Consider the following 21,428-nt stretch of genomic DNA (forward strand, 5'->3'; position numbering starts at 1 on the left):
TAAAAATAGTAGTCCTAATCGTTGCGAGTTGTATTTTTGTTAAAGGTTATTTTGTATCCGGGATCTCAATGTTCTACAAAAAACAGTCATATTTTGAGGACAATGAAAGCGCTATATCTTTTTATTTATATCAAGCGATCAGACTCACTATAACGTCAAAAAGTTTAATTGATTCAATTCATTACAAAGGCAGACGCCTGGTCCTGTTTACTTCTTCGCAAGCTGACATATATTTATGAGATCCAATTTATTGAAAGGTTGCAAAATTTAAATCCATCTTAGTGTGGATATAGACATTCAATCAAATTTGTCAGTCTTCCTTTTGTAAAGTTTTTCCGGAGGTATATCTATTACAATCTTTTATATTACTCAGCTAATTCATCTTACGTTTGTCTGTAATTTTACATGCAACTTTCAGGCAACATCCCGCGAAGCTTGGTACTGAAATTTTTCTCGAGTACCAACTCGAAGGACTTCGTCCCGCTACGGCGTACGCTCTGAGACTTGCTGCAGTTAACGACATCGGGGATAGCGATTATTCCGAATCTGTCATTGTCCAAACTTTGGAAGAAGGTAGGTACCCTTCCGATAAAGATTTCATTTACTACCATATATAATTAACGTTTGATGCTAAACAGAAAGTTATGAGGCACAATAGTCTAAACTGATATGACTCAAATCTGTTAACACAAAGAACGGTAGGAGCTCTTGTGAGTCCGCGCGGGTAGGTACCACCGCCCTGCCTATTTCAACCGTGAAGCAGTAATGCGTTTCGGTTTGAAGGGCGGGGCAGCCGTTGTAACTATACTTGAGACCTTAGAACTTATATCTCAAAGTGGGTGGCGCGTTTACATTATAGATGTCTATGGGCTCCAGTACCGTATAAGTTTAAAGCGATATATTTTTAGTAGCGTTCAATTTTTAAATCATTGTCTTATTGATTAGCGACACAACTTATTAGATTCACATTTGGCAATTGTGTATTAATCTAGAAATTAAGAAACTATGGTTACTATTTAATGAGGATTATAGTTTACTTAATTACCAATTGAACTTAATTGGATATAAGTTCAGTGGTATCTTTACACTTTGATTTCTATTTTATTATGTACAGAAGTCTGTAGTTGTTGAATTTGTTTTGTAAACGATTCGAAAAATATTTCAGCACCATCTGAGCCTCCACACAACGTACAAGTCCAAGCCTCATCACCTGGAGAATTGATTGTAAAATGGCAGGTACAATGTTCATGTCAACGATGTTAATGTTCGTTAATCATGCATAAAATATGTCAGTAGTTACTATGAAGATATAATAGTTGCAAAATGTATTATGTCCTCGGACGCTCGAGAGTAATAACAGTGACAATGTCGTCCTTTTGTTGCCGTTTTGTTTGTGCGTGGCTGGGTGGTCACCACTATATCTTGTTTTTTGAAACATTATCAACTATAGACAATTTTATATAAAATACATTCACTGAAATATGGGTAAACGCTTTACTCTAGTCAAGACTCCCTACAATAGACATGTAGTTATGTAAATTTCATAGTTGTTCTTATTTTTAATGTTCTACAATTTGTTTAAACTCTTGGGGTTAATTGTAAATATTATTCACACTGTGACCTCATGTCTCAAGATGGATGACGGCATTCACGTTACGATGCCATCGTTGTTAAAAATGTTTGGTCCTTGAATACATATGGGTGTATTCTGATACCCATATAAAAGCAGAAAATATATTAATTTGGAAAACTGAAGGCCTGACTTTTAAATAAACAGGCTCCGCCTCAAGAAACCTGGAACGGTGAGCTGGTCGGGTACGTGATCACTTGGCGAGACGCTACCTCTATCGGCGTCGAGAATATGACCCAAGCGCTGACCGTGTCGGGATGGGGCGTTTCCCACATTGTGGTATCTTCGTTGCGCGCGCACACGCATTATGAGGTGCGTGTGCGGGCGTTCAATGCAATCGGCCCAGGACCAGCTTCTGTACCCATATCAGCCACCACTCTTGAAGGAGGTATCAAATTTGTTTCACGTTTTTTTCACACTTCAAACTTTTATCACATCGTCTCAAACTTTTTCGCCTGTGTGTTGCATGTCGCGTGACGGTCGGCCGCGAAGTAGGGATAAAGTGAAAGGCGCTCGTCAGAGCAGCCAAGGCCAATATGGCGGCGACTATAGTTCGCTCCACGCTATTTTGTTTCTTTTTGTCAGTGTTTAATGTAAATGTTGTTTGTCAGAGTTAAATGACCATAATATGAAAAAAAGTTTCACTTTTACCGTGGTTTCATAAAACCACACAATCCTTTTTTTTTTCTTAGATGGGTGGACGAGCTCACAGCCCACCTGCTGTTAAATGCTTACTGGAGCCCATAGACATCTACAACGTAAATGCGCCACCCACTTTGAGATATAAGTTCTAAGGTCTCAGTATGGTTACAACGGCTGCCCCGCCCTTTAAACCGAAACGCATCACTGCTTCACGGCAGAAATAGGCGGGGTGGTGGTAGTACCTACCCGTGCGGACTCACAAGAGGTCCCTTAGAGGCCCCACCGTCATACTGTTACAACTGAGATTTTAGAACTCTTGTCTCAAGGTGGGTGGCGCCATTTACGTTGTAGATATCTATGGGCTCCGGTAACCACTTAACACAAGGTGGGCCGTGAGCTCGTCAGCCCATCTAAGCAATAAAAAAATCGTAACATTTCACTGACCTTAAAGTTAATTAAGAAGAAGTGTTTAATTAGAATGTTTTCCAAATTATACTTCAGAGGGCCGATTATGTGCACATTAACCAAGGATATTCTTTCAATATTAGCCCCAGAAGCACCTCCGGTACGAGTCCGCTGTGAACCGATCTCAGCGCAGTCGATACGCGTGTGGTGGGAACCTCCGCCTCTGGACTCGAGAGGAGGGGTCCTTCTAGGCTATGAGCTGATTTACGAGGTATTCAATATTAAAGTAATATATACACCTAGTCTTGCCATAAATACTGAGACAAAGGAAAAAACAATCTATTGCAAATAACATTTATTACTTTTACAGTGTGTTAGTTTAATACATAAATACAAAACAATTTAAAGTATAAAAAGCTTATTCGAAGTGGTCTCCATTGGCTGCAATACAGTCCTTTAAACGTTGAGGCCAGTTATCAATAGAAGCACGCACTCTTTCCATGGGAAAATTTTTCACTGCCAATCGTACGGATTGCTTTAGGGACTCCAAATTATCATGGCGCTTAGAGCAAGCCGTACTCTCTAAAACTGACCATAAATCATAATCCAGCGGATTAAGATCAGGACTAGACGACGGCCAGTTTTCAGCTCTGATGAAGTCCGAAACGTTCGTTTCCAACCAAGACTGCGTAGACCGAGCTTTATGACCTGGCGCCGAGTCTTGCTGGAAGGACCATTCTTGATTATTGACCATGGTGTTGTTAAGGGGCTTCACTACCTGCTCAAGAATGGTATCTTGATACACTTGTGCCGATGTTTTGATACCTTTTTCACGAAAGTATGGCTCAGTCACTCCTTCATAGCTAATACCTCACCAAACCATCTGGCTCTTAATACTTCAACTTCATAGCTAATACCTCACCAATCATCACTGAAGTCGGATAGTGCCCACATTGCATTCTGTCGACTAATTGGGAAGCTTCCTTAGAGCTTTGAGCATGAATACGGTCATTTTGTTTGTTAAAATGTTGCTCAATTGTAAAAAAAATCTCATCCGTAAACAAAATTTTTCTATGACCTCTCTTTGCGTACCGCTTCAGTAGTTCTTTCGATTTTACCACCCTATTCTCTTTTAAATTATCAGTTAAGAAATGACCATTACGTCTCTTATAGGATGCAAGTCCAAAGTTATCTTTTAAAATACGCGACATGGTTCTAGGTGCTATCTTCATCTCCCGAGATAAAATCTTTTGCTTTCGGACAGGATTTCTTCGAATTATTTCCCTTACTGCTCTGACCACCTTTTTCGTACGAACACTACGTGGACGGCCAGATCTTTTTCTGTCAAAAACAGAGGAGGTCTCATTGCACCTATTAATAGCCCAGTACACAAACATTTTACTAATACCAAGCGTATGGAGAGTTTTAAAAATTGCATTTAGCTCCATACCTACTTTTTGTAATGCAATCACAGCGATTTGGTTCTCTTTATCACCCCACTCCATTTTAATACCTCAAAATATTGTACAATGTACTGGCGCCAAAATGAGAAAACTCAATGAGCAATCATATAAAAATGACAGATTCCAAATTCAAATGTAATATTTTGTTTATTTTTAATTGTAACAGTATTTATGGCCAGACTATACTTTATTGTAAGTAAATAGTGCAGGCCTTCGTTTGTAATCAGCACTTTTGGGATTTGACCAAACAAAAAAAAACCTTTTTTTTTTTTTTTTTTTTTTTTTTTTTTTTTTTTTTTTTTTTTTTTTTTTTTTTTTTTTTTTTTTTCGGGTAGAGGGCCGAACCTCCTACGAGGTCCCCGCGCAAAAGGGGCGCGCGGGGTATGTGAGACTCAACGATCTGCATGGTGTTGTGAGCAGACCGCGGGCCCAAGGATTTTAGAGCCCACCCACTAAACGACTCCCCTGCACTCTTACACCCGACGTCCGATCCCCTCCGAGGTCAGAACCCGGATGAGGTAGGGGGGCTACCGCGGTCAACACTACAACCAGACGGCGCGGCTCACCCCAAGGACGCCCAGCCTTAAACAAAAAAAAACCTACAGTAATGTTTTTAATAAGCCTATTCACCCACGGCTCCCATGAGCGATAGTAGCCGCGCTTGCTCCGTCAAACTGTTATCGATTATAAAAAATAAGAATGATACGAAATTTAATATGAAATTCACATTATTTTTGTTGAAGTTAGAGCGCCTTCTTTTTTACGTTCACCGACTTACTCTTAGTCTCAATTACAGCTGTGTAATGTTTGAACTCAATCGAATGCAGAGAACGTGAACAGACATGCAGAATAAACAAATATTAAATTTGAATACTCCGTTCTGAATTTTTTTTTGTTTTTTTTTAACGATCACGCCACGTTAGCTGGTCCCGTGCTAAGTTCGTAAAGAACTTGTGTTACAGGTACCCGATAACGGAAATAAATGTAAGATTTTTATTATACACATACATATATTTAGTATACATCCATAACCCTGGAAAAGACATTTTATATTGTATTTATCATACAAATATCCTCCCTTGACGGGATTTGAACCCGCGACCCCCTTGTGTAGTGACCACGTCACGTACCACTATATTATTACTGTACTGTATTATTACTAACTTTTACATGCCACTACGCTCTCGTTAATTTAGAAGAAAAACATCTATCGGGGGTAGAGTTTGTTTATTGATGAAATGCATACTACGTATTTTCTATACTCGTGATAACGCGTATGCAAACTTAAACGATTGGATGAACAATTAAGACTTGAAATCATAGCAACCAAACTATTTTTCGAATTTATAAAATAATATAAGTGTGTCTATTTGTATTGAATTATTGCGACTAAATACTTTCCCGTGAGTTAGAGACTTGAAATTTCGATTGATAAATCAAGGTCAACAACCTGTTGCTTGTTTGTTGATTTTTTAAAAAGTAAGATACACATAATTTACCAGTTTATATAATATACTAGCCGTACTCGCCCGCTTCGCTGGGCATTTAAAATTAACATTATTATTTATTGACATTATTATTAGCGAGTCCAACACTCATATAAATATTAGCCTATCCATTAAGTGTATATATTTTCTATATGGATACCAATTTTCAAGTCAGTTGGATGCACGGTTCAGTAGTTATAACGGAACATCCGTAAAAACCACTGCGGCTTTATACCTAGTCAGGTCATATAATAATTATATATCACATAAAATAATTGAAACAAGTTTATTCATTATGTAACCATTCATATACCAAAATGAACTTAACAAAACATAGATTCTTATGACACTAAAGTTTATTTAAAATGACCTCCGTGATTTTGAATAAAGGCCTTCAATCTGCGCGGCCAGTCGTCTATCGCAGCACGAACGAGGTCCATGTCAATATCGGCGGCTGCCTTAATCAAGGATGTCTTGAGTAACTCCAAATTGGGATGAGGCTTTGAGCACGCCTTTTCCTCCAAGTGTTGCCATATCTTGTAATCTAACGGATTCAAATCTGGGCTGGAGGAGGGCCAGTCTTCGTGCCGGATGAAGTCGATTTCACGCGCCGCCAGCCAGTCTTGTGTGCTCTTCGCTCTATGAGCTGACGCCGAATCTTGTTGGAATACCCAGTGCCTGTTATTGAACATGGTATGAGAAACAGGTTCCACAAGGTTCGTCAGGACTGTATTTTGATACACAACTGCATTCGTTTTTACACCTTTCTCACAAAAATGTACCTCTGTTAAGCCCCAATAAGAAACTCCCAACCATACCATGAGTGAGGATGGAAAATGACCTCGTTGGACACGCGGAATACGGTTGCTCGCTTCTTCACTACTGTGTGCGTACACCTTATCATTTTGTTTGTTGTAGCTCTCTTCTACGGTAAAAAATTTTTCATCCGAAAAAAGAATTTCCCGATATTTTTTTCCCGCGTACCGCTTCAACAAAGCGCGGCATCTCTTCAGTCTCAGGTCCATTAGACGAGCATTCAAACGATGTCCTGTTTTTCTTCGATATGCCCGAAGCCCTAAGTCTTCATTTAACACCCTTTTCACCGTGGTTCTGCTTAACCCCATCTGAAGGGCCAACAGTTTCTGCTTACGTTTGGGATTTCTTTGAATTCGCGCCTTCACAGCTTTTATCACTGCTGGAGTCCTAACAGACCGAGGGCGACCACTTCTTGACCTGTCATCTACACTAGAGTCTTCATTGTATCGTTTGATGGCACGATAAACGAATCTTTTGGTTATATTCAAATTTTTCAGTATGTTAAAAATTTGAATTGGCGCGTAACCGCAACGATGCAACGCAATAACTGCAACACGGTCTTCTTTGAGCGTCCACTCCATATTTAAAAATGAGTAAAATTCTAAAAGTATACATTTTTATTTTCATGAACAATTCTAAATTCGAATTCAATAAACTTTTTTGTGGCCAGCATTCTAAAAGAAAAGTTTTTACTGTGTGACAATACTTATGACCTGACTAGTTATATTAGTATAGATTATCTACGAAGTTATTTATAAGCAATGAATATTGAAGAAAATGAAAATATACCACATTTATTCATAAGTATTGAAGGTAAATTTAAATAAACTAGAGGTCCCGCAGTAGTCGAAATTCGACTATAATTAATTGAAATTGTAAGTTTGTACACTATTATGATTCTATTTTCAAATACTATTATACTTCTATAATCACAAATTTCGCCAAAACTACACTTTAGAGAAATATTAATAAAGACTTACAATATTTAATCTATTCTCAATTAGACCGCAGACGTCAAGAACAAACGTTTGACCGTAAATAAATAGTATTCATGCGTGTGTGCGACACCTACATGGTAGTGTGTGTAATGTATTTTTTATTGATTTAATGTATTTATTAGGCATAATTTTAAAAAAATATTAACATTCTCCACTCCTTCTCTATATTCTCTATAAGTGTGTGAAATTTCATACTCCTCCATCCTCGCAATTTTCGTAAAAACGGATACAATTTTTTCCTTCAAGTATTAATATATAGATATTTTTTTTCAGGCAGTAGACGATCTTGATAGCCAAGTTGAGACTCGTCGTTCTGGAAGTCTAGAGACGGTGCTTCAATCGTTGCGGCGGGCTGCCAATTACAGCGTCTCGATCAGGGCGAGGACCACGGCAGGGGCCGGACCTCCTTCTGAACCGGTTTACTGCAGCACTCTTGAAGACGGTGAGTGTTTCGCTCTAATTTTGCAGGTTTCCTATTCACGAAAATGTATGGATACTATCCGTTCTTACTGGTGGTAGGACATCTTGTGAGTCCGCACAGGTAGGTACCACTACCCTGCCTATTTCTGCTATGAAGCAGTAATACGTTTCGGTTTGAAGGGCGGGGCAGCCGTTGTAACTATACTGAGACCTTAGAACTTATATCTCAAGGTGGGTGGTGCATTTACGTTTTAGATGTCTATGGGCTCCAGTAACCACTTAAAATCAGGTGGGCTGTGAGCTCGTCCACACTTCTAAGTAATAGGCCTATGGACAAAAATCTTCCCCAAAATTCGTTACAATGACCAGTTCCTTTCACTAGCGGATTATTGCACTTTTCACTGGGCATACTTAATGAAAGGAGGGTAATAAAAAAATCCGCATTCGTTATCTCAACAAAATGTCGTGTTATGCAGACTGTGCAGAAATAAAAAGAACATAGTAAAATAGGATTTGTTCACAGCAACACATGACACATGCTGCCTCATAGCATAGAGAAGGGCTTTGAAATTTTTTTAATGTTTTTTATTTTTATTTTTAATATTGTATTTTTCATTTCGCAGTTCCCGGCTCTCCGGCCGATATAAAGGCGTTGGCTAATTCAGAAGACACGGTGATAGTCAGTTGGCTGGCTCCAGCCCAGAAAAATGGCAAGATAAAGCACTATACTATCTATAATCGCCCGCAAAGGTTGGTGTCAAAATGGCTCTCGAAAATTTATTTTTGGGTTTATTCATTTCAGTCCATAGGTAGTGGGCCATTAGTTATTTACTCTAAGGAGAATATTTTTACTGGTGGTAGGACCTCTTGTGAGTCCGCGCGTGTAGGTACCACCACCCTGCCTATTTCTGCCGTGAAGCAGTAATGCGTTTCGGTTTGAAGGGTGGGGCAGCCTTTGTAACTATACTCGAGACCTTGGAACTTGTATTTCAAGGTGGGTGGCGCATTTACGTTGTAGATGTCAATGGGCTCCAGTAATCACTTAACATCAGGTAGGCTGTGAGCTCGTCCACCCATTTATGCAATAAAAAAAAAACAAGATGACTGAGAAAACCTTAGGTTAATTCTTCGTATTTATCAATCATCAGCATTTAATTCAAGATCTATAGAAAAACCCACGAGAAAGACTTGTAAATATCGCGTTTTCCAATTCAATGACAGAACAGGTCAGCACTCTCAGTTGATGGTGCTGCACAGAGACGAAGAAGATGAATACCAAGTGGAAGTCAGAGGTCTGCAAGAGCACCAGGTTTATGAGTTTTGGGTGACCGCTGCCACTGCCACGGGAGAGGGAGAGATGAGTGCTATTGTGGCCACGAAACCTAATCCAAGAGGTAAATTAAATTTTAGATCACATGAACATTGATACGAATCGGCACTAATAAAATAACATTAAGGTCGGTGTGGGACTTATATTTCATATCATAGTGTGGTAAAACAAAACAGTTCCTTAAATGAAAGAATCAAATTAAAAAAATTCAAATCACATTTTATGCTATAGATGTCTATGGTTTATTATTTCTACCCATTAGAACTATTTGAGAGGAACGCAAGGGATGAAGCATTTCGCTTCATATCATCTTTCATAATTTAAAAATACTATTCAAGACTTTGCTTTCGGTAGGCAGCGGCTTGGCTCCGGCATTTCTGAAGTCCATGGGCGATGGTAACCATTCACCACCAAGTAGGCCGTATGCTCGTCTGCCTACAAGGGCAATAAAAAAAAAAAGGTTTCCTTAGAAGGCTGTTGGTGCCGTTGCGATGTGATGTTGGGTGCAAGGCTTATTCGAATAAAAGTGGACTGTATTTATAACTGGTTTATTAAATCGGATCAAAATTAGTAAAATTTTACGGGACCCAAAATGATTATGCGTTTTTTCGTTGATGCACGTCGTTTTATTTTGTAAGTCCACGCCTATCCCCCGCTTCTGCCGCCGTGAGGAAAATAGGGTTGCTATATTACGAACAAGGCTTTAAAAAAATTACCCACTAAGTGCGTGTTCAAGTTGAGTTCAATCTTTTGAGGTTGTAATTTCCTATTCGTAGCCCCGGCCAAGGTTACGTCTTTCGGACGTAGGTTGAAGTTCCCAGTGGGGCGGAGGGCGCGCGTGGCGTGTGGCGCGGCGGGCAGCCCTACGCCGCAGCGGGCGTGGTCGCGGCGAACTCCCTCCGCGCCCATACTCCAGGATCCACGATTTCTCGTGGACGGGCATCACCTTGTGATACTAAGTAAGCACCGCTTAGCTAGGTATTTTTTGTACCACTGCGACGCTGTCACGGAGGACACTTTGCAATACTATTTCTTAAACTTTACTTTTACTGGTGGTAGGACCTCTTGTGAGTCCGCACGAGTAGGTATTACCACCCTGTCTATTTCTGCTTTAAATCAATAACGCATTTCGATTTGAAGGGTGGGGCAGCCGTTCTCACTATACTGAGACCTTAGAACTCATAATATCTCAAGGCGGGTGACGCATTTACGTTGTAGATGTCCAAAAAAAAACTAAACCACACGCATATTCTTCGTTCGTGGAAGTGGCCTGTAGATACCTTATTTAGACATTCAAATATTAACTCTATCTTCGTTAATGCCTTGCTCAATATAAATACACCGTAATTATAACGCGTCATTTCAGTGCAAAATGAATAGGTAAATATAAATTTTAAAACTGATAATCATTTTGGTTGTATGACGTATAATTCGGATGTGATCGTGGCTAATGTACCGCGAGGATCAAGATCGTTTTCTGGTCCTTCGATTTGCCAGCAAATGTATTAAGAGTAGCCTCATTTAAAATGAACACAAATTTTCAGATATGGATCGGCTGATATCAGACAACTATACTTGCACAGTCAGAAACCCTTGGGGCGAAGAGAGGAGCACTTGGGAGATTAAGGCACTGACAGAACCAGCGCGACCAGTGCTAAGGCTCGCGACATCTGCGCCGTCTAGGCTGCATCTTGTATGGGAACCTCCACACAACGGAGGATCTAGTTTGCATGGTGAGCTTCGAAATGACAAATTCTAAGCCCATAAGATGCTATTAAAATGGCATAAATTAATTTAGAACAGGGCTGTCCAAACTACGTACCCTTGCGGGCTAATTAATACAAAAGCTGGAGGGCCGTGGACGAAAATATTTTCAGTAGTATAATCCAAACTATTATTAACCAAAACTATTTGCTGATTAAAAAATTGCCTCGCGGGCCGCATGGGAACTAGCCAAGGGTCGTTGTCTAGACAGCCCTGATTTAGAACGTTAAATTAAGCCATTCACGACTTTTATTAATGTATCTAATATTTGTGAGCGCAGTCTCATAATTTATAAAATTTTTCAACTCCTACCATATTATGTCTAGCTTTTATAACCGCTTTTCATGAATTTAATCAGTGAATTACTGACAATTAAAATTAAAATGTCGTAAGTGAGATTCAGGTTTAAGTCAAATAACTTGTGTTCTACGATGACTACACCCGCTACAAGTCTCCGTGGTCTCTTCAGATCTGATGCCGTTTGGATATATCAGTGCTCGCAATAAATTTGTTCCACTGTATTTCCTTTGCAATACCGCAGGCTACACGCTGGAATACGCTCGTCTGAAGGACAGTTCCTGGATGTCAATTTACTTGCCGGCCGACAGCCGAGCGCACTCGCTGGAGAGACTGTCCTGTGGAACTGTGTATAAGATCCGACTAACAGCTCATAACACGATCGGAGCCTCTCCACCAAGTGAGGATCTGAACGTGTCTACCAAAGGTGGACGTAAGTATTCATTCAATTCGATCATATTTTGTTTATGAGATCAAAGTACTGCACATGATATGATCGGATGATACCACATTGCGTTGATACTTCTTTATTATCAGTAGTAGTAGTAGTGGTATAGTATTCTTAGGTTAAGGATTTTTTCGAACGAAGTTCCTAATGGAACGACGCGAAAGGGTACCCTAACCGGGAAAAAACGTCCGTAACGTAAGATTTTTATTAGTAATGCACACAGTGTACGCCTTAACTTTGTAATAACGTACCAAAGAAACATATTTTTTTATCATTCATTGACCACGATCTCAGAGAGTTCGTTTGTGCAATACACTAACCTATATGCAAAGAACCGTGAATGAAGTGTACCACAATAAGTTCGCTCGTTACCGAATGCCCGTGGGTTGTTGCGAAACCTCCAGTTTTATTTTCTTTATACCTCGAATAGAATTTAAAATTAATATTTTTGTCATAAGGAACTTCGTTCCCATCCGGTGTCCCACGACACCACACATCTTTTTTTCTCTTGAATCCACGTATTTTTCAACGATCACGACTAAGATTTATGGTCAGATATTTAATAAATGATTTTCAATTATTCAAAGTTTAAATAGTTCCAATGTAGTATTAATCCTATTTGAAGCAAAGCAATCGCACATTCTAGTTTGGATGGTCTGAGAGTCGTTTAAATACTCTGTTATTGTTGAAATTTTGATTTCATTTCTAAGCTATAAAATAAAATGCTTTCATTACAGCTTCTAAAGCTCCAGCAGAGAAAGACCTCGTCGCTGCGAACAGCACCTGTGTTCGTCTGAACCTTCTCACGTGGAACAGTAACGGGTGTCCCCTTCTCCAATTCACGATATCCATCAAGAGCTTCGAGGATTCCTCGTGGACGACAAGCAGCGTCTCCCCCGTCCAGCCGTTTGCCCTGTGCCGACTGACTGTCGCCTCCTGGTACCATTTGAAGGTGGTGGCTAACAGTGCCGCGGGCATTACTACTGCCAACTATTACTTTTCAACCCTCACGGATAACGGAGGTGACTGCTATTTTTAATACGCTTTTATTAGCTTCAGACGTATGTATGTTAGTATGTAACGGAATCTTTGAACATGATTTTGCCCCCTTCAAAACGCCGGATTAACTCGAAATTCGGCATACTTATTAAAGGCCGATGACAATTCAATATTTTCAAATTCAAAAAAATTTAAAAAATTTGAAATTCAACAAAAAATGAAAAATAAATAATAGTTCCAAAAAAACTAAAAAAATACGCCTTCATAGAAAATCCAACTAAAAAATTGAAAATAAATTTTAATAAATTTGAATTAAGGATAGCGTAAAAAAAATTATTTTATTGTAAAAAAAAGCGTGGCGTGCATGGTATCAGTAGTTATAAATATTTTATGAACAGATATGAGTCAAAGGGTTATTTTGATAATATCCTGAAAAGCACCCCACGCCTTTTTTCTATTTATTTTATTAGTTGGATTTTCTATAAAAGCGTATTTTTTTAGTTTTTTTAAACTATTATTTGTTATTTTTGAACGACGTTATTATCTTCTTACTATCTTATCTATGTCTTATATAAGATCTATCTTAGATAAGATATATATCTTAGCTTATCTAACCTTTGTTTATTCCTTCGAACAGAACGGATACCGGCTCCGGCCCACTTCCCTCCTGGTGGAGAAGACGACGGCGAGGAGCGCGCCACCGCCACCCTGGCCGCCACCGCAGTGGGATCCGTCATTGTTCTGTTGCTACTGGCAGCGTTCATTTATAAAAGAAGGTAGTTTTTGTATTCAATTTAAATAATTTTTGAAGTGAAACCTCTTTAGCATCGTTGTGATTCGAAAGTCGATGAAACGAAGAGGCGACATTAAAAAGAGACAGACACATAAATTCATAAGATTTAACATGGGGAAAAATGAGATAGGAATTTCTTATATTCGTGGTTCTCTTTGTGTTCCGCTTCGTACCTAATATTTGGACTTAATACATTCTGAATAAATCTATGTAATATATTCGAATAAATGAAAAACAATTATTAAACTTTGTATCACTATCTAATCATTACTAAAACATCATCATCAATACGAGATCTACTATCTAATATCAATATAATAATATCTAATATATTATAATATATTATAATATAATAATATCTAATATATTAAAATTTTAATAATATCTTATATCAATATATACTAATATCAATACGAGATACTAAAACCTACCATTAGTCTCTTTCCTAAATTTTACATTTGTCTCATTATCTTGAAGCAAACATTTTTAAATGTGTTACTTCTACTATGTGTGAATTAGTTTTTTTATCTCAATATTACATACATTCCAATAAATTTTTTTTGAGCACAGGAATTCAGCTCAATAATGATTCGGCATTAATACTAAAACCCTAATTTGGACTGAAAAATCTTTTGATATTTTCTTGTCAAAATAATAATTAATAATGCCGTAAAAGTTCTTTTAAATGTTTTTACGAACCATCAAAACCATAGAATACAGCTGAAAAAACTTAATTTTACAAAAATACTTTTCATGCATCACAATGGCAGCCCGTTAGTCGCCTGCTTTAGAAAGAGTTACGAGCAAGGCGATATATCGGAGGAAGAGGAGAAGTCAGTGGAGAAGAGAGACAACCATCGTAACTGCCAACAAGTGTACACTTCCTCCCCGATCAAACATCCCGTTACCAAGAAAGAGCAGCAAGGTACCTATTTTATTTTCTTTTTTTTTATTGCAGTATAGGCAAACGAGCATACGGCTCACCTGATGGTGAGTGGTTACCGTCGCTCATGGCGTCAGCAATGCCAGGGGCGGAGCCAAGCTGCTGCCTACCGTTTAATACTTTCCACAAGCCTCGTTTGAAGAAGGACATGTCATAGCGCTCTAATCTAAATCATGTTTTTTCTCAAACAGCTCGTATTTAACCTGATGATAAATCGCTGCCGGATGTGATAAGTGGCTACCGAAGTTCATACTCATAAGCGACGCACATATCAGATATCTTGAGACAAGAGTTCTAAGCGTCAGTGAAGTACTTAAGTGGTAAATACGCAAATTATATTTTTTGCTGGTTTTACTTTTATTAAGCGGTATTATTCAATCAACTTGGAAGTCTTCTTACATAAACATCTTTCTTAAACATTTGTTAGGTACATATTTAATTATAACAGAGAAATTGGTATCCGCCTGTGGGATTCGAACACCGTTGCATCGCTAGATACAAATGCATCGGAAGTTTTATCCTTTAGACCACGACGGCTTCGAAAATATGCCTACTCCATGACTATCATATGCCTACTATACTTTGGTATAGTCTTTTAATTTTGATACTTAGTGCTCTTTGTATTTAAGTATCAATATTAATTGTTGTTTTAAATCACAATATGATTGTTCACAAACGTAGAAATGTACGAGATAAGCCCGTACGCGACGTTCAGTATGTCGGGCGCTGCGGAGGGTGCGGGGGACGAGGGGACAGCGGCCGGGGGGGCGGTCGGGGTGGGTGTGGGGGGCGCCGGTGCCACGCTGCGTACCTTCAGCCGACCGGAGCCCGCTCCGCTGCAGGCCGCCCCGTTTCGACACAAACACCGGGACCCTGTTAATCCAGGTACATACAATCTCATCCAATTTAATACGTGAATTTCAAAAAATGTAACTACCGTCTTTTTTATTTATTGATATAATAAAATAAATGCTCGGCTTGAAGTGTTTTACTGCTCAGATCGGAAAGCGCGAATGCTTTCCAGCTAGAATACGTAGGCTAGTGGTTGTCTATGGCGCGAGCTGAGCATATTAAAAAGAAAAAAATACATAATATCCGACCCAAGCGACGGGTAACGCAAAACCGGCATCGCCCGAACCATGTCTTGTCGGATTCATCGGATACACTGTCGATGCTTTTAGGCCCTTCAAGCACCGGTCACCATCCTCGTCGACGAGCGAACTTACCCATAGACACAGCCCACTAATTTTTTCGCCGATCTTCTGAGTGGGTCGCGATTCTTCTCCGGTGGTAGATTCAGCGAAGCACTGTCCTTGCTGGGGCAAGCGTTAGCAAATTTCTCGGGTTGAGCCCATGAGCTCACCTACTCATCCACGTGGACGCCCCTTAGGCTATCAGGAAATAGATAGGGGGAAAAACGCAATATCTCAAATTTTCTTAGAAGGGTACAAATAATAGCACGTGTTAAGCAAGGTAGGTAAGACTTTTTTTATTGCTTAAATGGGTGGACGAGCTCACAGCCTACCTGTTGTTAAGTGGTTACTGGAGCCCATAGACATCTACAACCGTAAATGCGCCACCCACCTTGAGATATAAGTTCTAAGGTCTCACTATAGTTACAAGTGACTCGAGAGTCTATACGATTTTATTAAATTGCAGATGAATACACGCTGTCCCGCGCCATGACGCTGATGGTGCGACGCTCGGAGTCGGACTCTGACTCGAGCGGGTCGCCATGCGCGGAGTGCACCTCCAGCGTCTCCTACAGAATGCCCATGGTCGCGTCGAAAGGTATACCAGACTTTTGTAACAGCCGAACCGTTATGATTAAAATTTTGTTGGCAGCGGCTTGGCTCTGCCTCCGGCATTGCTGAAGTCCATGACGACGGTAACCACTCACCATCAGTTGGGCCGTATGCTCGTCTGCCTACAAGGGCAATAAAAAAAAAGATTAAAACTAATTTTCGAGTTTTCCATTTACATTGAGTCCTTGGCGATCAACTAAATAACTCATCCCACAACCCGAAAAATCAAATGACAAAAATATAAAAATAGCTTATACATTTAAATATTCAAATAGCCAAGGCAAAAATAGAGAACAGGACGTGTAAGGACTTTTTTGGTATGGAAGGATTACTGGTAGCTCGGAGGTCTTTCCAGTTTCACTAAGACAGCTGGGCGAGCAAAGGCTCAGCCTCAGGGGTGGGATTTGCTAACAGCTGCATGAGCGCCTCCGAAAAAGACTTTATAGCTCAAGGGCAGCTGCTTCGAAAATGAAACTACCACCAGATTGAAATCGCGACCCGCTGAGAAGATCCTGTCAGAAACTCAGCGGGCTGATGTATGGGTTAGGTTGCACCTCGATCGAGTTGGACGAGTACAGTTAGTTAATTACTTAGTGTTAGACCTGAAGACCTCTAATACAAAAGAATTGGATCTGATGGATTCGTACGAATGTAGAGTACAAGCACTCCGAGTATAGCTAATCAGGGAAAGAGTTTAACACTAAGCATACCATAACGGGCCAATTGACCCATTTTGAACTTTTGCATTGAAAATGTACGTATCATATTGTTGCTTTTCCACATTTGATTTCATGACTTTTTCTTACCAATAAAATCTACAGCTATTACTCTTTTTTTGGTTTTTATTTTTTTTATTTTTTATTTTGAGTAATACTTGTCGTAAGCCGTCATCTACCCGCTATGACTGAAATAGGTACCAGTAAGCGTTGGTATGATTAGTGTTAAAAAAAACGATGCGCGTGCAACTTGGTGCACGTGAATGAAGTGAAACTTCTTTTTCGATGTGTAGTATTGTGGTTTTCTTCATTTCTCATCCTTAAATCAGATTGCTCTTGTAATCCTGTGTATAAGAAATGCGACATCTTCAACATTTATATTATATATATTTTAAATTGTAAATAAAAAAATAAAAAAATTAAATTCTTCATTAAAATATTGGACGCTACTCGTTGCTAACGGTCGCGCTGGCCTGTAACAGGTATACTACGCGCATGCGTTCGAGTGCCGCGCATTCACTCTCGCTGTGTCTCTTTCTAGTATGAGAGCGTTAAACGTTTAACGCAACCTTGTTAGAAGGCGCATTAGAAGTTTCACTTCGAAAAGAAGACTCTAATAAGTTTGATGTTAGTAGACAGTAATGTTGTAGAAGACGTGTTCCGGCCGGTGATAGACTCGGGTGCGGAGTGCACCGGCGAGCCGCGACACCCGCGCCCGCACGACAAGCGCCGCCGGCAGCGACGACACCACACGCCCACGTCTTCAAGGTAACCTCGAACTTATGATCACAGACAAAAGGTCTTTGTTTGTATAGTGGAATGCATCTCATCCAAGAAATATTGTAAGAGTCTATATCTAATCAAAAAATAAACGATACCTTTTATTTTAAATCTAGTAAAGATATATGAGTGTACCAGGCTCACCACAAACCGGGAGGAGTGGCGATTGTTCGTGAGGCGCATAACATCTGCCCAAAGCAATGATGCTGGATGACAATCACGATCGCTCTGATAAGAGTAATACGACATACGATACGATATGAAAGATATGATAGATGCAATAACATAATTCATTTAGCTTGGATAATATTTTCGATAAGGAAGAAACGTGTCGTAATGTGACCTATAAAGTAAATATTTAGAACGATTTGAAGAGTGCGGCGTCCAATACTCGAAACTAACAATGGCGACTCTAAACAAAATGAAAATTCTCGGTCAAAATTCAATCGGTGTGCAATCAATTCAACGATTTATTTAATTATTTCTAGCTAACAATTAATAATTTTTTTTGGGGCGGGTGCCGAACCTCGTTCGAGGTCCTCGCGGGGTATGTGGGACTGCACGGCCCCCAAATCTGGGAACGGATCGCGGGCCCCAGTGCTTGAATTTAGGACCCTACGCACTAAACGATTCTTCTATGCACCCGGTCAAAGTAGGGGGGGTACCAGCGGTCAATATTACAACCAGACTCGTGGCGTCACCCCGAGGACGCCCGACCGACGGGTCGTCGAAGCGATCGTCAACGACGCCGGTCTCCGCGATACGGCGGCCCGAAAGGCTGCGTGGTTGATGCCGCTGGTTTTCCGGGATACCCCACTGGATCAAAACAAACCTGCCGGATCGGAACGCGATACAACGCCGACCGAGACTAAAATAACACAACTATGAACCGTTAATGGGAATATATTAGGTCATATCACAAAAACTATTTGACATTTTAAAACCATATTCTTTAGAACTCTCCTTCTGATACTTGGAAAGTTTTTGTATTGTCATATTACTTTAAGAGATAGAGACAAGAAGAGACCAAGAGAGAGAGAGAAAGAGAGAGAGAGAGATGAAATATTTCACCGCTAGATTGTACTAACATATTAAATGAGCTTTCTAATAAATTGCAGGTACCAACAACGTCAGGAGCAGGAACGAAGGGATTTCACAATACATGTATAAGGACAATAAAGACTGCTACAAGCAAATTAAAAAAAATTACGAGTAATTAGGTACTATTGGTATTGTTAGTTAATTTTTTTTATTATGGGTAAGCAGTCCTTGTTCACAAACTTAAACAACGCACGATCGATTGTTGACTAGTTTTTCAATCACTGAATTAAAAAAAATAGTCGCACTTATTTCATTTATTTTACTATACTCCGATTTCACAGCTCATTCAGCTATGGATTACTGAGAAATCTAAATGATATTGTAAACATAGTATCCAAATAAGTAATAGCTTCGAAGTTGTTGGATAGATAATACTTTCGCTCCAAATATTCTAGGCTGTTTCTTTGTGATTAGTGTTGGAGAATTTTTAATTTAATTAAAAATAGTATTTAACAGTATGACATAATATCTGTTTTACACTTAAAGCATTCTATGTATTACGTTTTTTTATATCTTTCTATAATATATCCTATGGAGGTAACGAGCAACATTTGCTTAAAACGACATCTACAAAATTTAATTTATGACTTGATCATTCATTGTAAATATATGAAAGGTTAAATTAAATAATAAATGAAAAAAATCTAACATTTGTAAATAAAAATGAGTTATTTTTTAAAACGTTTTTGGATACGCGGCCTATTTGGACTGAAATTTTAAAAACCAATACTCGAACAAAATTGTACCTTATGATAAATAAAAAAAAAAAATAGGAATAAAATATAGATTAACGGTAGCAAAGTCACAAGAGACACGAATAATGAAGTAAAGATTTTCTAAAGTAAAAGTAATTATGTTTTTGTGTTAATGTGAAAAACTGTTTCTAGTGTCTTCGAATTTAGGTAGTGATGTTACAAGCTCAATAAAAATAGTTAATAGCTGTAGAAACAATCTAACGGTTACTGAACCATATCTCAAAATACTTCTAACATTTTTTTATGTGGACTTTGTAGTTAATAATGAAAATTTTACACATTTCGGATGTTTATCGCTGTTTTAATATTGCTAAACGTTTTAAATAAACGCCGTGAGAAATATGCTGAAATATTGGTAAGAGTCTGATACGCCACTGCGGGAAAAGCTTTTTACCAAAGCACTTGAACTGATAAGCCTATCCATCAAAAATTTTATTTAAAGTAGTTATATAGATACCAATTAAAGAAAACGATAAAAAATAAGCCCAAATTTTAAAAATAATTTGTCTGATGATTTGATTTATACTTGCTGACATTGAATTTGAGAGATTTTGCGTTAATTAAAATATGACAATGGTTATTAGCTATTGTTTAATTTTGTTAGATCCGAAAAATATTTCGAGAAATAGACTAGCTGATTAATAAAAACTCAATAAAGGAATACAATCGGAAAATACATTGTTAATCAAATAAGTTTGACCATTGTTTGGCCTCAAATAACGCCCTGGCTTTATTCAAACATATTTTAATTTATATACTCTGTGTAAAACTCAAATGTCATTTTTGCTATGAATTTATTGATAAGCTCAAAATAATTTTACAATTCAACTCTAAGCATGAAGTCATGATTAAAAACACTTTTAAAACGTATGTTTCAGCGTGGTGTATAACAACCTTAACAGGTTGTCAGTGATATTCGTACTTAGTGTAAAAAATTAAAAAAAAAATTTAAGTAAACGGGTGACATTGATAGAAAAACGAAAAGAGTACCATGTTTATACATAGTTTAAATTGTTTTGGGGCTACTACCCCATTTTGTCTGTCATTGATGATGTTAACACTTTGAAGGGCGATGATGATTTCTATTAGTTAATATTTAAAAAGATACTACATTGGATATTTATAAAAAGTTAAATGAGTTTCTCAAATTTATATTCCAAAACAATAATTAAAATAGCAACTTATTTTTTCAATCAATGCCAATCAATTTCAATTTCAATCAATTAAGTCATCAATAAGTCATCAATAAGAATCATTTCAATTAATTACAATCACATAAGATCACGTACCTAACATTCGTGCCAAATTTTATTGCAGGAGAATCTAATTTGAATACTTAATAATAAATGCACTTTAAAATCACTGCCAATCTAAGTTTTTGCTCTAATGTGTTTGTTAATATTGTAAATATTTAAAGAAAAAATAAATAAATAAAACAATGGTTTTGTAGTTTAATTTCACCATAATCTTCGATAAATAAATAAAGACGCATTAACATTTATCTGAAAACAATAAATATGTAACATAATTGTATGTAACACAATTCTCTTTATCCATAAACAGGGGTATTATAAATATCTTTTTTTACCATAAAATTTTAATAGAGAAAAGTTTATTAATTTATAGAAATATTAGAGTCATTCTAAGCTGATCGCTGGTGTGACACATTTTTTTTAGATTGGTTAGATATACTTCCGCTTGCTGAGCTGCAGAAGCACATCTAAGAAATCCTACTCTAATCGTGTGAGACCATTATGTTGGTATTATATTTTCTCCATAATCCAGGTAACACACAATTCACTAGCTTGATCTTTCAGCATAATTATCAGTAGCTTC

General features: G+C 38.2%; 1 protein-coding gene across 3 annotated transcripts in view; it reads left to right on the forward strand.

Moving 5' to 3' along the window:
• The window catches only part of LOC114242785 (cell adhesion molecule Dscam2), a 264,526-nt gene that overhangs the window by 237,348 nt on the left and 5,750 nt on the right, over positions 1–21,428 (forward strand). Inside the window, exons 21-37 of one of the 3 annotated variants that reach the window (XM_089727901.1) lie at positions 419–573; positions 1,166–1,236; positions 1,778–2,018; positions 2,821–2,948; positions 7,715–7,883; positions 8,485–8,611; positions 9,083–9,255; positions 9,968–10,150; positions 10,736–10,924; positions 11,497–11,685; positions 12,438–12,722; positions 13,337–13,475; positions 14,263–14,417; positions 15,117–15,320; positions 16,095–16,226; positions 17,607–17,724; positions 18,855–20,783. In XM_089727901.1, the coding sequence (XP_089584027.1) occupies positions 419–573; positions 1,166–1,236; positions 1,778–2,018; positions 2,821–2,948; positions 7,715–7,883; positions 8,485–8,611; positions 9,083–9,255; positions 9,968–10,150; positions 10,736–10,924; positions 11,497–11,685; positions 12,438–12,722; positions 13,337–13,475; positions 14,263–14,417; positions 15,117–15,320; positions 16,095–16,226; positions 17,607–17,724; positions 18,855–18,906 (2,710 nt within the window). In that variant the 3' untranslated portion in view covers positions 18,907–20,783. Of the gene's footprint in view, positions 1–418; positions 574–1,165; positions 1,237–1,777; positions 2,019–2,820; positions 2,949–7,714; positions 7,884–8,484; positions 8,612–9,082; positions 9,256–9,967; positions 10,151–10,735; positions 10,925–11,496; positions 11,686–12,437; positions 12,723–13,336; positions 13,476–14,262; positions 14,418–15,116; positions 15,321–16,094; positions 16,227–17,606; positions 17,725–18,854; positions 20,784–21,428 lie in introns of those variants that run through there. The other 2 variants (XM_089727899.1, XM_089727900.1) reach the window with 2 other exon arrangements.

The sequence above is a fragment of the Bombyx mandarina genome, chromosome 05 (assembly GCF_030267445.1).
Source record: "Bombyx mandarina strain Sakado chromosome 05, ASM3026744v2".
Lineage (NCBI taxonomy): Eukaryota > Metazoa > Arthropoda > Insecta > Lepidoptera > Bombycidae > Bombyx > Bombyx mandarina.